At 36.6% G+C, this 19,328-nt stretch overlaps 1 protein-coding gene across 2 annotated transcripts in view; it reads left to right on the forward strand.

Annotated features, from left to right (window-relative positions):
- Nucleotides 1-19,328, forward strand: part of kcnh2b (potassium voltage-gated channel, subfamily H (eag-related), member 2b) — a 274,228-nt gene that overhangs the window by 15,229 nt on the left and 239,671 nt on the right. For both annotated transcript variants that reach the window (XM_058059603.1, XM_058059604.1), the window contains exon 2: nt 11,767-11,997. In XM_058059603.1, coding sequence (XP_057915586.1) covers nt 11,767-11,997 — 231 coding nt within the window. The remainder of the gene's footprint in view (nt 1-11,766; nt 11,998-19,328) is intronic.

Below are 19,328 nucleotides of genomic sequence, written 5' to 3' on the forward strand. Positions count from 1 at the left end.
ATAATTTTTAAATAAGTGTTAATAATTTTAAATCATTTTTTCATATTTTTAAAATATTTCTAATACTGTTTTTAATAATGTTTTAAAAATAATTTATAATAATTTATAATATTTTTAAATATTTTTTAAATAATTTCAAAATAATGTTTAATAATTTGTAATACTTTCAAAATGATTTAAATAATTGTAATAATTATTAATAAAAAGTTTAACAATTTCAATAATTATTGTGAACAATTATTATTCATAATTATTATTAATATTAATAATATTTTTAAAATAAAATATAAATATAAATGAACCAAAATACAAACAAAAAGCATTCGGAAAGTTCATTGAAAAGACTCTATTATTCTATAGTAATGGTGTCAGTAATGTCATTGTAATATAAGATGCACAAGCACCAGACCCGGACCAACAGGTTTTTTTGCAGATTGGAATTAGCAGGAATTAACAGGTACAATCACCCCTAACATGGGCTCCTGCTGCGGCCCATCTAGAACTCAACTCTGCACCCTTTACCCAATCACTTCCTGTCTGCCGCCCACTCAGCTCCCGAGCACTGGAACACAAACACTTCTAGTCTTCTATATGTCTTAAATGTCTTCATTTGTATTATTGTATGGACTATGTTGGGTAGTAAAGGTGTAAAGGTGACTATAGGGGTGTTATTTCATGTCTAGAGGGCTCTAATAATGTTAATGATGTCATGTTAATTACTGCTATGCCATAATTACGGAAAAATAATCCATTTATGAAGAAGGATTTTTTTGTGTAAATTCACTCAATAACTGTGACGAATGAGGGATTTCTGCACACGGAAAAATAAACGCTGCCTTAATAACTTTTCTTCGCCGCCGTTACGCCTTTTCTCATATTGCAGCAATCGCCAATTCATTCCCTTCATTCATCTTCCAAGTCTTTCTGTCTCTCGGCTGTCAGGAATCCTTCTTTTATTTCCCCGACGCCACCTTGAAAGGTCAGCTCACCGAGTTAAAGACGCCGCAGCGTCCCGAGGATTAGCGCTCATTTGCATAAATCTGCCAAAACCTCATTAAGACACAGCGAGATGCTGTACATACTGTAGACTGAGACACTTTTCCAGCGAACAAGCCCATTAAGGATTGCTGTGATTATGGGATTATGGCTGTTAATGACAGTTGGGGGGGGGACTGGGCTGCTGGGTCGTATTGTACGCAAGAATACTGCGTTTCAACAAAGTCACGTACTGATGACATACGCTCTTTCCTCGAGCTAAATACAGCGCTTCATTGAACTACGCCAACAATGTCAACATCACACTTGTTCACCTCTGATTTGTTCCCAATCCGAATCCCAAAGGAAATAATGCAAGCATAAAAAGACCTTAACTACTTAAAGGAATAGTAAAGGAATAAATGGTGAAAGGTCATCGAACCCTTCCTAGTGTGGTCTTCACTCAGTAGGCAGATGCTGGGACCTAAAGGGTGTGTCCAAAGAGTGGCCCAGGGGGCCATTTGCGGCCCGCTACTGTTTGTTTTTTACAGGCCTGTGCCACATTCTAAACATATGATTGAACAAGAAAAAATAAAATAAAATAAAATAAAATAAAATAAAATAAAATAAAATAAAATAAAATAAAATAAAATAAAATAAAATAAAATAAAATAAAATAAAATAAAATAAAATAAAATCGAGCAAGCCAGCCAATCTTGACTATTATGACGAATAATAATAATAATCCAATTGTAGTCGCATTGACTTTAAATATTATAGAAAAAAATATTTAAAAGAGCTGGAATTTCACAAAAAATGTAAAAATATTAAAAGAAAAATCTCACAATTTTACAACAATAAACGTCAATATTCTGAGAAATAATTTTGTTCGCATAGAGTTGAAATATTAAAGAAAAATAATTTAAAAAAAGTAATAATATTATGAGAACAAAATAAAAAAATAGTTTGGAGGGGAAAAGCGAATTGATTCATTGATCATTTACAATGACAATGATTTATTGGTATTAGCATAAACTCAAATGTTATAAGAAATAATAATGTCATTTTAGTAGCATTATGTTGAAACATTAAAGAAAAAATACATTTTTTAAACAAGGATGAATATGTTTTTTAAGAGAATAATCTCGACTATTATGAGGAATAATAATAATGCAATTGTAGTCGCATTTACTTTAAATATTAAATAAAAATATTGTAATTTCCCAAAAAATGTAAAAATATTAAAAGAAAAATCTCACAATTTTACAAGAATAAACGCCAATATTATGAGAAATAATTTTGTTTGCATAGAGTTGAAATATTAAAGAAAAATAATTTTAAAAAAGTAATAATATTATGAAAACAAAATTTTAAAAAAATTGTTTGGAGTGGAAAAGCAAATTGATTAATTGATCATTTACAATGACTTATTGAATGAATTATTGGTATTCAATCTATCTATGAACATCATATTTATTTGCAATATACAATGAATAACTTGCCGTGGCGTTTGACTGACTAAACAATTGTAGCAACCCCTTTTTTGTGTACGTGAAAATTTAGCAGCGTCAGATCATCCGTTTCCATGGCAATAGCCCAGTTTCCCGGAGAACCCCTGCAGAAAAAAAAAAAAAAAAAAAAACCTCCCATCCTGTTATTGAATGGGTCTTAACCAGTAACAACATATGTGCTAATTCTCTATGCGCCTATTTGAACAGGCCTCTCATTTATCCGTCTTTCCCCTTCGTCCTTTATCTCTCCGTCTGTGTGTTGACTCGTTCTCGCAGGCACACGGGCTTCCCTCCTCATCCGCCTACGCAGTGTACTCGGGGAGATTCCGAGCACAATAACACTCCCAGATACACAACTCACCCACGCGTGCAGACACACAAGCTTTTTGGGGGCACAAAGGCGGTAGACTGCAGAGGAGCCCGCGAGGTCTGCTTTCTTAGTGAATTATTCAGTCTGCGTCGGTGGGTCTGCGTGGAAAAACACGTGTGTGCACCTAAGTGCACGTGTGTGCGTGTTTTTATAACGCATATGTGTGTCTGTACACTGAATGTGTGTGAATATTAAATGCTGTTTTCCTGCACGGCAGCGGCGGGTCTTTAATCAGCTTCTCGATCAGCCTCTCTGGGATTCAAACGCTCATTAGAGAGAAATTGCAGAGAAAGTAAGGAGCTGTCAGTGATGGCTCGAAAAGCAAGGGATGGCTGGGAGGAGGAAAAAGGGGCGCTTTGAATTCTTCAACTCCTTCTGTTGATGATTGTTGGGTATTGATCGTTATAAACATGACATGGCCAGGTATTGAAACGCTAATTATTTTTACCACAGTGTTGCAAAAATTTGACCACAGTTTTAGAAATATAAGACATGATAAAAAACAAAACAAGGAACTAATATGTAAGCCTATGTTTTGTTGTGTTTATTCTAATATATTGGGTAATACGTCTGTAATGGTAATGGTTGAATTTCATTTGAACATGCATCAGATTACAATTGAATGCATCACATAATCAGTTCACAGTTCCACATGTCCAAAAGGAGTAGGAAGAAGCAAAGCTTATTAAATCCTACCCCTCCATCTGGTACTTTTACAAACAGTAACTGTTACATTTGTTCACTTCCTGCTTTCCTGATATAATGTAAGTTATTTTTATTTTATTTTTGTAATTAATTAATTAATTAATTTATTTATTTTACATTAATTTTAGTATTTTTTAAAAATTTTTTGTCACGTACCGAAGTACGAGGTGATATGACCATACAATGACATAATGGCATAATGACATAATGGGTTAAATTTTAAATTTTTAAATTTTTAAATTTTTAAATTTTTAAATTTTTAAATTTTTAAATTTTTAAATTTTTAAATTTTTTAAAAATGTTTTTAAAAATGTTTTTTTTAATTTTAATTTTAATTATTATTATTATTATTATTATTATTATTATTATTATTATTATTATTATTATTATTATTAGTATTATTATTATTATTATTATTATTATTATTATTATTATTTTTTTTTAATTACATTATATATATATATATAAAATGTAATTAAAAAAATATATATATATATATATATATGTCACTACATTGACAGTTACTATGGTACCCATTATGTCATTGTATGGTCATATCACCTCGTACTTCGGTACGTGACAAACATGAATTGAACCCTAGTCTCCTAGCTGTGAGGTCTGCACGCTAACCACTCTACCGCCATGCAGCCTTTAAACAATTTTAATAAAGACAATTATAAAACAGCTGTACTTTATAATAATAAAGTCAACATATTATGAGGAAAATGTCACATTCTAACCAAAAAAAGTTGTAATTTTACAGGAATAAACTAAAGAATAAAAAATAAAATAACATCATTTTATGGCGACTCCAAATTGTCCATAGGTATGAATGTGAGTGTGAATGGTTGTTTGTCTATATGTGCCCTGTGATTGGCTGGCGACCAGTCCAGGGTGTACCAGACAGCTGGTATAGGCTCCAGCATATGCATTCAACCATAGTGAGGATAAGCGGCATAGAAAATAGATGGATGGATGGATGTTGTCCGGCTCTAATCAAGCCAAACAGCTTGAAAACAAACCGTTATCAACGGCGATTATCAATGATTGACGACCACGTAGCCCAAAGGTCAGTGATGCACGATACATTGGCACATATACGCACACACACGTTCCCATCGGTGCCTTTTGGATTACCCGGTGCTCATTGCAGCCAGACAAACCTATCAAGCTTTACGAGCGTCTGAGGACCGCTGCCGCCGCTAATTCATGGAGGCACGCTATCAAGCGCAACCCCGCAACGTATCTTCACTGTTTCCATGAATATGTGAACAGGCTTTCCATCACTTGATGTCTCCCGTGAGATCGGCCTGTTGAATTTAGAATGTGCCTTTTGAAAAATGATGTGTGTGTGTTTTTATGAAGAAAGGGAACTGTGATAACTGTGTGCTTAGCGACGGACAACATGGCTGTAGACATTATTTAATAGGTCGGGAAAATAACGTAAACATGGTAACATTCTGTTTTGAAGCTGTTTCACAGTCAAGTCAACAAAGGAGTGACTCGAGAAGAAATACATTTAGATCACAGAGTGGTCGAACCGGTCTGCAATCCTTGATCTTACTGAAAATCTGTAGCCAGAGATGAAACCTTGAGTTGCCAAGCGACAGCCTCAAAACGTTCACATTTTGACTGTATGAGAATTATCTGTGCTTACAGTTTTTTTAAATATTTTTTTAATTTTAATTTTAATTTTAATTTTAATTTTAATTTTAATTTTAATTTTAATTTTAATTTTAATTTTAATTTTAATTTTAATTTTAATTTTAATTTTAATTTTAATTTTAATTTTAATTTTAATTTTAATTTTAATTTTAATTTTAATTTTAATTTTAATTTATAACAGGCTATTTTTCCCACAGAAAAATGTCATTTCTCCTATGTTGGTATCCTCATTGAGATATTTTTATTTTATTTTATTTTATTTTCATTTTTAACTTAAAAACAGGCCATTTTTCCCACAGAAAAATGTCATTGGTATCCTCATTGAGATATTTTAATTTTAATTTTAATTTCATCCCATCCCACCCCACCCCATTTTATTTTATTTTATTTTATTTTATTTTATTTTATTTTATTTTATTTTATTTTATTTTATTTTATTTTATTTTATTTTATTTTATTTTATTTTATTTTTTAACTTAAAACCAGGCCATTTTTCCCACAGAAAAATGTCATTTCTCCTAAGTCGGTATCCTAAGTCGGTTGCATTTTCTTTGCCAGTCCTTAAACGCACCATAGTTACTGTGAGACACAAAAATTTAGTCCAGGGTGTATCCCGCCTCTCGCCCGAAGACAGCTGGGATAGGCTCCAGCACACCAGCACACAATAAGTGGTAGAAAATGAATGAACATAATTATTTTTTATTTTATTTTATTTTATTTTATTTTATTTTATTTTATTTTATTTTATTTTATTTTATTTTATTTTATTTTATTTTATTTTATTTTATTTTATTTTATTTTATTTTTCAATCATATGTTTAGAATGTGGCACATGAATGAATGAAATACTTCATTAGCTGTATTAGTAAAATGTATTTACTCCCAAAGGTGTGGTAGTGGAAGCTACTTTCCTAGTATTCTCTGTGGTGGAAAAATCCCTAAAGTCAAACGGTATTAAATCAAGGACCTTTTGACGATTGTGCTTTATTTTGGCAGACATACGATGCTCAACCTTCCAGGAGTTAGCGTACTTTCTATGCGCTCAAGGTTTCAAGTGTTACATACCAAGCAAGAATAATTGCTGGTGCAAAAAGAAGTTCCTTGAAGACCATTTATGACACTTTTTATGAAGATGTCCTAAAATGGAGTGGAAATGGCCAAAGGTTATTTGTTTTTGGACTAAAAACACGATGCTTTTAATGACCTGCCGGCCTCGTATTCCCTGCCGCAATAATCCTCTTGCTCAATTATTATTATTTATGATCTTAAATTAATCTCCACGCTTGCAGTCTTCTATTGAAAAATACTTTTTCTTCATTTTACAAAACTTGTTATCATTATAATAGACACGTTTCACCTGAAATGAGAACTTGTTATTAGTGTTCAAGGGTTTAGAGACTCTCTGAGTACCTGATGTCCTGCCAAAAAGAACAACTTTGAATACTAAATGTCCCTGAATGCCTCCTTTAGCCTCAAGATTGGCTAAAACACAGGTTGACGAAGACTCAACTTGACTCAAGTTTCACTAACTCACGGTTGCTCAAGGTAGATTCCATTTTTATTGATTCACAGGTTGATGAAGAGTCAAGTTTCACAGACCTAAGGGTGTTCAATAAAAACCTGAGTTTCACTGACTCACAGGTTGACACTGAGTAAAGATTTGCTAACTAAATAACAAAAAGTTATTTAGAGGCTGAGGAAGACTCGGGTTGTACTGACTCACGGGTGCTCAAAACTGAATTGAGTTTCACTGACTCACAGGTGCTCAACAAAGACTCAAGTTTCACTGATTCACACATTGCAACGATGCAACTTTCACTGACTCATGGGTGCTTGATGAAGACTCATGTTTCACTGACTCACGAGTGCTCAACAAACAAATTTCACTGATTAACTGTTGATGAAGCCTCAGTTTCACTGACTCATGGGTACTCAACAAAGACTTGAATTTCACTGACTCACATGTTGCAACAATGCAACTTTCACTGACTCGTGGGTGCTCAACAAAGACTCAAGTTTCACTGATTCACTTGTTGACAAAGACTCATGTTTCACTGACTCACAGGTGCTCAACAAACAAATTTCACTGATTGACTGTTGAGGAAGCCTCAAGTTTCACTGACTCACGGGTGCTCAACAAAGACTCGCGTTTCACTGACTCACGGGTGCCCAACAAGGACTTGAGTTTCACTGATTCACTTATTGACGAAGACTCAGGTTTCACTGACTCACGGGTGCTCAACAAACAAATTTCACTGATTGACTGTTGATGAAGCCTCAAATTTCACTGACTCACGGGTGCTCAACAAGACTCGAGTGTCAATGATTCACTGTTGATGAAGCCTCAAGTTTCACTGACTCATGGGTGCTCAGCAAAGACTCGAGTTTCACTGACTCACATGTTGCAAAGGTGCAACTTTCACTGACTCATGGGTGCTCAATGAAGACTCAAATGTCACTGATTCACGGGTGCTCAACAAAGACTCGGGTTTCACTGATTTACTTGTTGACGAAGACTCACACGTTTCAAAGGTGCAACTTTCACTGACTCATGGGTGCTTGATGAAGACTCAAATATTACTGATTCATGGGTGCTCAACAAAGACTCAAATTTCACTGATTCATTTATTGACAAATCAGTCAATAAGTCAATACGTTTCTCAACAAATGAATTTCACTGATTTACTGTTGATTAAGGCCTCAAGTTTCACTGATTCATGAGTGGTCAACAAAGACTCGAGTTTCACAGACTCATGGGTACTCAACAAAGACTCAAGTTTCACTGACTTGCACATGGCAAAAATGCAACTTTCACTGATTCATGGGTGCTCAACAAAGACTCGAGTTTCATTGACTCACTTGTTGACGTAGACTCAAGTTTCACTGTCTCACTGGTGCTCAACAAAGACTCGAGTTTCACTGACTCACACGTTGCAAAGATGCAACTTTCACTGACTCATGGGTGCTCGATGAAGACTCAAATGTCACTGATTCACAGGTGCGCAACAAAGACTCAGATTTCACTGATTCGCTTGTTGATGAAGACTCAAATGTCATTGATTCATGGGTGCTCAAAAAAGACTAGAGTTTCACTGATTCACTTATTGACGATGACTCAGGTTTCACTGACTCATGAGTGCTCAACAAAGACTCGAGTTTCAAAAACTCATGGGTACTCAACAAAGACTTGAATTTCACTGACTCACACGTTGCAACAATGCAACTTTCAGTGACTCATGGGTGCTCAACGGAGAATCAAATGTCACTGATTCACGGATGCTCAACAAAGACTTAAAAGACTTGCTTAACAAAGCGTTTCACTGATTCACTTGTTGTCAAAAACTCAGGTTTCACTGACTCACGGGTGCTCCATGAAATGTCAGTGATTCATGGGTGTTCACCAAAGACTTGAGTTTCACTGACTGACGGTGCTTGTCAAAGACCCGAGTTTCACTGATTTGCTCATTGACCAAGACTTGATTTCCCTGATTCACACTTGTTAATGCCTCGAGTTTCACTGACTCACGAGTGCTCAACAAAGACTTGAGTTTCACTGACTCACATGTTGCCAAAATGCAACTTTCAATGACTCATGGGTGCTCGATGAAGACTCGAATGTCACTGATTCATGAGTGCTCAACAAAGACTCAAGTTTCACTGATTCACTCACCACAGCTGTTTCTTTAGCATTCTATTCTGTGATAACAATGGACCCCTTGAGGGGGCGTGTCTTTATGCTGACCATTCCTAATGATCAGGGAGGAGGTGAGCTGTATGGAGTATATTCTTAAAGATCCACTGGGATCCAATATGGATGCTTTCTATTGGACGTAAGGATGAATTATAAAGCATACAGATGGATGCTTTAATGTTTCCAAAGCAATTTTCCTAATTGTTTTGTAAGTGTCTTCATCAGCCACAGTAGATTACCACAACAGAATAGATCTCAGTACACTCATTCAATGTATTTCGCAAGAATTTCCAACAGTTCCCATCCTTGAGTAGATCTTCTCCACTCCATCTTGTCCTCTTCGTGGATCGCTCTCCATTCATCATGTTGCTTCTGTTTCAAGTCGGTAATCCATCCATGTCTCCTTTTCGCCTTTCCTACAACCTCCAGTGTTTTCTCAACACGACCATTCCATCTCCATTAATGTATATCGCATCTTCTACCGCCTTATTCACATTTTATGGTCCTCTGCTTCTTAATCCATAGGAGGAACAAGCCTGGTTTTAATGTTAGCAGAACCCCTCCAACACTGTTTTATACTCTTTCCACTGGTCTCAGATCTGTTTATAGCTGATATTCAGGAAGTGAAGTGGAGTTTGAGTTGTAGGAGAGTGTTTTGGCACGGAGGTGGCTCTCCGAGTTCATTACTATCATCCGCTGACATCGAGGAGAGGTCACGGAGGCAAAGAGTTGCATTCAATCAAGTGTGACAGCGTATGGATGTTGCTGCGGGAATGTACAATTTCCAGTCCGAGTTAAAAGTAACACGTTTCAGCCTTTAGGTACAAGATTTGGAAGATTTTGGATCGTTATTTCAATGATTCTTGCTGATATGAACAAGATTCCACAAGATTGGTTTCACTAACTCACGGGTGCTCAAGGAAGATTTGAGTTTTATTGATTCACAGGTTGACATAGAGTTAAGATTTACTAACTCGTGGGTGCTCAATGAAGACTCGTTTCAGTTATTTAGAGGTTGAGAAAGATTTCACTGACTCATGGGTGCTTGTCAAAGACTCGAGTTTCACTGATTCACTCGTTGACCAAGACTTGAATTTCACTGATTCACTGTTGTGAAAGCCTTGAGTTTCACTGACTCACGAGTGCTCAATAACGACTCGAGTTTCACTGATTCACTGTTGTTAAAGACTCGAGTTTCACTAACTCACGGGTGCTCAACGAAGACTTGAATTTCACTGACTCACATGTTGCAAAAAAGCAACTTTCATTGACTCATGGGTGCTCGATGAAATCTCAAGTTTCACTGACTCACGGGTGCTCAACATAGACTTGAGTTTCACTGACTCATGGGTGCTTGTTAAGGACTCGATTTTCACTGATTCGCTCGTTGACCAATACTTGAATTTCACTGATTCACTGTTGTTAAAGCCTCGAGTTTACTGATTCACGGGTGCTCAAAAAGACTCGAGTTTCACTGATTCACTGTTGTTAAAGACTCAAGTTTCACTGACTCACAGTGCTCAACGAAGACTTGAATTTCACTGACTCACATGTTGCAAAAAAGCAACTTTCATTGACTCATGGGTGCTCGATGAAGCCTCGAGTTTCACTGACTCACGGGTGCTCAACAAAGACTCGAGTTTCACTGACTCATGGGTGCTCGTCAAGGACTCGATTTTCTCTGATTCGCTCGTTGGCCCAGACTTGAATTTCACTGATTCACTGTTGTTAAAGCCTCGAGTTTCACATACTCATGGGTACTCAACAAAGACTTGAATTTCACTGACTCACACATTGCAACGATGCAACTTTCACCGACTCATGTGCGCTCGATGAAGACTCAAATGTCACTGATTCATGGGTGCTCAACAAAGACTCGAGTTTCACTGACTCAGGGGTGCTCGTGAAGGACTCGATTTTCACTGATTCGCTAGTTGACCATGACTTGAATTTCACTGATTCACTGTTGTTAAAGCCTTGAGTTTCACTGACTCACGGGTGCTCAACCAAGACTTGAGTTTCACTGACTCACACGTTGTAAATGCAACTTTCACTGACTCATGGGTGCTTGATGAAGCCTCAAGATTCACTGACTCACGGGTGCTCAACAAAGACTCACATTTCACTGACTTATGGGCCTAGATGTGAAATAACACCCCTCTTGTCACCATTATACTTGTATTACCCAATATAGTAAACATTATGTGAGAAAATTACAAGACATAAATAAAACTTGTACTTGTGTGTCAGTTGATGTCCGGATCTGATGTCCGATATTGGCATTTTTGCTGAAAACCGGATGCCGATATTGTATATAACTCTTAATTTCCGATACCAATACGTGTAACATGACACATAACATGACGTGGTGGAATGAACACATAATTGTTGTATACAGATTTTTTCCAATATCAACCGATATTGCATTTTTATGCCGATATTGTGCTGGTAATTATCGGACATCCCTAGTATTATTGTGTATTTTAGTTTATTTAGCCGTTTATATGCTTTAAAATGCTTTATTTAGGCAAAAAATAATTATATAATTCAATTTTAAGTGATAAGGAAAATACAGGAGCGCCTTGATCTACAATTATGTTTTACGTTGAGGTCAAATTCACCCAATCATTCATTGATCTCAATGACCAGTTTAGGTTGTAGCGTGCCTTTTACTGGAAACCAGTGGGGATAGGCTCCAGCTCAATGCAGCTCAGAAAAGGATAAGTAGTAGAAAATGGATGCATGGAAGGACTTTCAGCTATGACAGGGAAATAAAGACACATATGGGGTCTAGCAGAACTTCCATAGAATTATCCCACGGAGAAATAACCGTCTTCTTTTTCCCGCAGGTCGCAAGTTCGTCATTGCCAATGCAAGAGTGGAGAACTGCGCCATTATCTTCTGCAACGATGGCTTCTGTCACATGTGCGGGTACTCTCGAGCTGAGATCATGCAGAAGCCTTGCACTTGTAACTTCCTGTACGGACCTGACACCAAACGTCTGGCCATCGCTCAGATGGCGCAGGCGCTGCTGGGATCAGAGGAGCGCAAAGTGGAGATCAACCTTTACCGCAAAGATGGTAGGAAAATATACACTTCTTTTTCCCGCCGCTTCTGAGGTGTGTGAGAGTGAGTTTGTGGATGTTGAGTAGGCTGTTGGTTGTTGTATTGACAAAATAGCAACCTTTATGCTGTCATGTTCGGAGTTTACCTTGCTTGTTGGCACTTGAAAGCACCATAGTTGATTTTAGATGAAAAATTGATACATACCATAAACACTGTGAATCGGATTCCACCTGTTTGTCGATTATCTTCCATTATCATTCATTAGTGGTGACTACCCAAACATTTTAACATTAATCCCTCATTTATCACTGTTAATTGCTTCCATAACTGACTGTTATAAGTGAATTCAGTGAAGTAGGATTTCTTATTTATAAATAGAATATTTTCTTGGGGCTGCACGGTCTAGCATGGTCTAGTGGTTAGCACACCGACCTTACAACTAAGAGACCCGAGTTCAATCCCACCCTCGGCCATCTCTGTGTGGAGTTTGCATGTTCTCCCCGTGCATGCGTGGGTTTTCTCCGGGTACTCCGGTTTCCTCCCACATTCCAAAAACATGCTAGGTTAATTGGCGACTCCAAATTGTCCATAGGTATGAATGTGAGTGTGAATGGTTGTTTGTGAGCATAAGCGGTAGAAAATGAATGAATGAATGGTACCTTTTGGGTGTTAAGTTGCTGTGTGATGATGTTAATGTTGTTTGTAAGATGACACCATGAGTCAGACTGTTGAAAATGAATGAATGGATTATTATTATTTTATTATATTAGAGGCAACAAAGGTGACTCAGTTATGTGACTCAGCCACCTCCTGGCCCCAGCACCTGCTTTTGAACACTTGACCTCCGTAAACAGACAAAGTGTGCTGCCAGTGTTCAGTAGAGATGACAACGGTCCTGTAAGGAACTGTACTAAAAATAAAGACTTCCTGTTGCACTTGCGGGCTGCATGGCGGACGAGTGGTTAGCACACAGACCTCACAGCTAGGAGACACAAGTTCAATTCCACCCTCGGTTATCTCTGTGTGGAGTTTGCATGTTCTCCCCGTGCATGCGTGGGTTTTCTCCGGGTACTCCGGTTTCCTCCCACATTCCAAAAACATGCTAGGTTAATTATCGACTCCAAATTGTCCATAGGTATGAATGTGAGTGTGAATGGTTGTTTGTCTATATGTGCCCTGTGATTGGCTGGCAACCCATGTGAGGATAAGCGGTAGAAAATCAATGAATGAATGAAAGGATATTATTATTCCAGTTCATATTACAAATATTAGTTACATATGTATTTCTGCTAATATACATATATTTGTAATATTTGTGTATTTGGGCATGTGAGTCTGCCCTTCATTGTCTCTTGTGCTGTGACGTACACAACGATAATCTTATGCTCGTTTTATGCTCTTATCAGGTCGTTATCGGACGTAAATATCGGAACAAACATCCCTAGTCAGTAGTTATTTTTGTTATTTCACGCTGCTTAGCAATAATAATGATGCTAACAATACTACAATACATACATAAACGGACCCATATTTCCGAGAAATGACCCCATTTGGGGTAAGGAGCTTGGCGGGTGGCATGGGCATCTAGTCCTAGTAATCTACCTGGTGAGGTATTCCGGGCATACCCAGCTGGGAGGAGTCCCAGGAGCAGATATAGGACACGATTGAGGGATTATGTCTCAGAGGCGGTTTGGGAAGGCCTCTTGGAGGAAAATGGAACAGGTTAGCCAGAGATCGGGAAGTCTGGGTTTTCCTACTGAAAACTGGACTTGGTTAAGTGGAAAGTCGACAAAAGCGATCGACCGTGTATGTCAATGTCGACTGAACTCATTCAATCCCAGCCATTTTTCCAAAGACAATGTTTATGCGTTAAAGTTTCCCTATAATCCGTATAACATTCTGAATAAGTTAATAGGAAACACATAGTGGACTATATGGGTGTCCTTCGAACTAGTGTATTTCCATCTTAGTATTTGTTTACATGCAATACTTTCCGCCTGCATGCTCATTTTGCATGCATGAAAAACTAGACTACTTCTTTTTGATATGCTAATTTAGCTTCTCTGTGCCAGTCATTGGATTGAATCAGTTTTCCCTTGTTTACTTTTATGGAGTGTTCATTTCAGTCAAAGAACTTTTATTGCATTTTTTTATTTTTTTTATTTTTTTGTTGCTAAATTGGATTGACATGACCCGGATTAATCCTTCTACTGAATACAACGTACACGACAGAGACTGAACCAGTGACAAACCCTCACAATAGTGTTTTCCAATGACAGTCTAATTACTGTGTGTTTGCACTCATGCCTGCTGGACCAGGACCAGATAACTGCTATAGGTATCAATAGGCGGTTTCCACGGCGATAAACAGCTGCCATTGTAATCATGCTGTCAAGTCCCTGAGATAGCTGGAGCATGTGGTGGACATTTTGCACCTGTGGACGGACACCCGAGGAGCATAAGGACGGAGAGGAGAGACAAATGGGGGGGAAAAATCGAAGGGAAGATGAAAGGGAAGAAATGGAGGTGAAACAAAAGGGCAGAGAGGAAAACAACATAGTGAACGACAGCCAAGTCTGAAAGTGTCTTTTTCTCACATCATCTCAGCACGGCCAAGAAGGACGAGTGATGACACCAGCTGTCTCGTCTTCTCTGCACATTTCATGTTTTGTTTCCAATACAAAAAACTCGATAATCAAAAGTATCTCATTAAAAAAAATTATCATACACAATTAAAAAAAATACTGCATTAATTCAGAAGGTCAGACAGCTGGAGTTGACTTAGTGCTAGCATCAGGCTAACAGTATACAGAGTGGCTGGCAGCAGCTCCTGTGTGCATCCTGTAGTATTCTACACTGGTCTCTAGATGTCAGTAATGTTACATCGATGAGAGTATGCTGTCTATGCTAACATCTTATTCAAGTATTATTTTGTCCATTATATTGGGTAATACAAGAATAAAGGTGACTATAGGGGTGCTATTTCGTGTCTACACAGCTCCAATAACGGTAAAAAACAAACATATTTAGAACAGGTTTTTTATGCTTAAACTAGGAAAATGTATGTTTAATTGAATTAATATGAATGAATTAATTACTTGTCGTTAATATTTACTGTAAAATCATGTTTTGTGTTGACATTTTTGATATAACATCATAGATGAGTGACATAGCTGACTTCTGGTTCCGGCTGCCATTTTGTTAGCAAGCTAAGTATGCTAAAAAGGACTCTTTGTGATTAAAATAGATTAAAATACATTAACAGTTGGACTCAGGCAGTGTATTAATAGCTTAACTGTAACCGGAAAATGTACGCAAACCGAGGTAATACCTTGGTTTACATTTTCGACGATATCTAAAAAAGATGCTAACCAAGGCGGACACTACCTGAGTGGCTAATTTTTGGTCAGCATTTTTTTTCTTTAAAAATAAACCTCCCATTCACCCCAAATATATGAAAAGACAGATAACACATAAAGCATACATGAACCTGCCCATCATTTTTACATGTTTATGTCTTTTTTGTGTGAAACATTGAGATTGAGAACAGCCCTTGAATGCACCATAGTGGAACTTTCCCTAATGCTGCCACAGCGTAATAAATCCACCTGTTCATCGATCATCTTACGTTATCATTCATTAGTCATGAGTCGCTATTTTAGGACTCAAACCTGAACAGTGGCAGCTCATCTAATAATGACGTTTATTGCAAATGGTGTTCCAAAATCTGAGGATAAACGTCAATGTCAGGCTAACAGGAGGCTTTTGGAGCATTGGACAGTTCTCAATAAAAATGAGTAGAATTAATTGACTCCATTTTGAATGAGGGTTAGCGCTGATGTCTTATCCACTTTGTCATCCGTCACATTTTACAAAATGTATTTCAGAGGTAGGCTTCTTTGCAATCATTTGACTTTCACGCAAATCAGCAATTGCTCCTCAAATACTCGCTAGGTTTTCATGTAGCGTGATGATGAATACTCAGCGTTATCAGCAGTGCACATGCGGCCATGTTTTGTCTCGTCCTTTAGTTCCCTATCCTTTGCTTAGTCTTCTGTATAGTTATCTAAATCAAGACTCTCCGTCCTTATTGTAATGCTATGTTCAACACAATGGAGCAATGAACAGGTTATTCCGCAGGAAAAAAAATACAGTGCTGTGAAAATGTGTTTGCCCTTTTTCTGATTTTTTATTTACACTTACGAAACGTTTTTTTTATTATTAAGGGAAAAAAAAAATCCAATCCAAATCCTAATGATTGCCCCCCTGTTTAAACATAACACTCTGGTTCTATCATATCTTACTTATTGTGTGGAAATATGGGCTAATAATTATAAAAGCAATCTTCACTCGCTATATGTACTGCAAAAAAGGTCAGTAAGGATAATTCATAATGCTGCCTACAGAGAACATACTAACTCCTTATTTCTAAAATCACAAATACTTCAACTTGCTGATATAGTTCATCTTCAAACAGCCAAAATAATGCATAAAAAAATAAAATAAAATAAAATAAAATAAAATAAAATAAAATAAAATTAAATTAAATTAAATTAAATTAAATTAAATTAAATTAAATTAAATTAAATTAAATTAAATTAAATTAAATTAAATTAAATTAAATTAAATTAAATTAAATTAAATTAAATTAAATTATGCATAAGGCTAAAAATAACCAATTAGCTAAAAATGTCATCCAATACTTCTCTACAAGAGAGGAGAAATATGATCTCAGGGAAGAAGACCATTTGAAACACTTACTACCCATTATGTCATTGTATGGTCATATCACCTCGTACTTCGGTACGTGACAGAAAATAAAAATAAAAATAAAAATAAAAATAAAAATAAAAATAAAAATAAAAATAAAAATAAAAATAAAAATAAAAATAAAAATAAAAATAAAAATAAAAATAAAAATAAAAATAAAAATAAAAATTTTAAAATTTTAAAATTTTAAAATTTTAAAATTTTAAAATTTTAAAAACTAATAATATTCGGAAAGCAGGAGGTGAACAAATATAACAGTTACTGATTGTAAAAGTACCAGATGGAGGGGTAGGATTTAATAAGCTTTGCTTCTTCCTACTCCTTTTGGACATGTGGAACTGTGAACTGATTATGTGATGCATTCAATTGTAATCTGATGCATGTTCAAATGAAATTAAACCATAACCATAACCATAACTGAATGTAATTGAGCTCTATCAGTCTGTAAAATGGTATAAAAGTATTTATAAAGCTCTGGGACTCCAGCAAACCACAGTGAGAGCCATTAACCACAAATAAGGAAAACATGGAACGGTGGTGAACCTTCCCAGGAGTGGCCGGCCAACCAAAATTACCCCAAGAGCAGATCAAGGCAAGGCTATACTGTTTCCCAACAAGGGTTTCTCCACCAAGTAGGAAGTCAAGAATTGTTAGATATACAGTAGATATATCATAAACCAGTCTTAGATAATCCCAGGATACTGCCCTCAAACAGCCGCCCATCGGAAGAACACAGACATAACTCATTCATAATACACGAGGCGGAACCACGGCGGTCAGGCAAGAATAGAAAGTGAAAATGTGAGATATGTATTCTTTGTACGTGGAACAGGAACATATGCATGACCATCCCATACTTGCATACAAGGAACATAAACCCCATGGATGACCACATTGCTCACACTCGTCTGGGCCCATTTATCTAGTGCCAAGCTTAGGCACGAGCCTTCACGATGATGGATCTACCTTCACGCGCTCACGCTCAATTGTCCGACTCCGATAGCGCGCCAGCTTAATCAATCACGCTCTCCAGGAAATCTACACACACACACACACACACACACAAACATAGTGCATGTAGTTCTTGGTGGAAAAAGGGATATGACCTAGTTGAGTACACCTGCAGGGCCGTATCATCTGGCTTTTGCGTTCCTGAGTTTTGTTTCGAAATTTAAAAAAAATGCAGTTTTATCGCAATTAATTGGTTTCAGACCTAACACTCCTATTAGTCTTTGTTTAAACTAATAAACACTGTGCACTTAAGTGTGGTGTAAACTGAACCAAGGGTTTGCAAACCGAGTGGGGAAAAAGGACAAATTAAGAAGCCCAAAATGTACCACTTCCACACTGACTGGGAGGACAACTTTTTTTTTATTAATCCAATCCACTTTATTTATATAACACATTTTATAAACAAAGTTTCCAAAGTGCTGCACAGACTAGTAAAATAAAAAGTAAAAATAAAATACAATAAATAAAGGTACAAATTGAATTTAATCCAAAATTAAAAGATCAAATAAGAAATAAAATGGTAAAATAGAAAATATTATACTATATAAAATAGGAAAATTTAATAATATTATACTATATAAAATGGGGAAATTTTAAAATATTATACTACATAAAATAGGAAAATTAAAATAATTAAAACAAGCAGCAAAGCAACAAAAGTATAAAAAATATAACCAATTAAAATAAAAAGAAAGAACTAAAAAACACAAGACCATACGACTCACTCCAAGTTAAAAGCCAAAGAATAAAAGTGGGTTTTAAGATGACACTTAAAGCTTTCGATGTTGGGGGCCTTTTTTACTTGGGAGAGGGGAGAGTTAGTACATATAACTTGTCTTTCAATACTTTTTGACTAATAATAGGGCATAGTCAACCCTTTGACGACCCCTAGGCGACCATTTGACAAGAGCGAAAATGCCGATTTTTTTTTTCTGTGTGCCGCTAACAATTGCAAAACCTTTTCAGATTGTGCTCTTCGGTTCCCCAGAGTCTAAATGTCATTTGTGTCTGCATAAGAGTACAGTGGAAAGGACAAGTAATTCTATTGGCCAGTGAGAGAAAACAACCATTACTCATACAGTGGGACTCGTGTAAGTCCACAATGTTTATGCCGACAATCTTTATACGTCAAACAATTCCTTATAAAATACTATAAATTCCAGACTATTGACAACACCTGAATATGAGCTGCACCCAAAAAATAATTACATATATGAGCTCTAGGGGCTGCACGGTGGACGAGTGGTTAGCACGCAGACCTCACAGCTAGGAGACCCGAGTTCAATCACACCCTCTGTGTGGAGTTTGCATGTTCTCCCCGTGCATGCGTGGGTTTTCTCCGGGTACTCCGGTTTCCATCCACATTCCAAAAACATGCTAGGTTAATTAGCAACTCCAAATTGTCCATAGGTATGAATGTGAGTGTGAATGGTTGTTTGTCTATATGTGCCCTGTGATTGGCTGGCAACCAGTCCAGAGTGTACCCCGCCTCTCGCCCAAAGACAGCTGGGATAGGCTCCAGTACCCCCCGTGACCCCAATGAGGATAAGCGGTAGAAAATGAA

Source organism: Doryrhamphus excisus, chromosome 21 (assembly GCF_030265055.1).
Source record: "Doryrhamphus excisus isolate RoL2022-K1 chromosome 21, RoL_Dexc_1.0, whole genome shotgun sequence".
Classification (NCBI taxonomy): Eukaryota; Metazoa; Chordata; class Actinopteri; order Syngnathiformes; family Syngnathidae; genus Doryrhamphus; species Doryrhamphus excisus.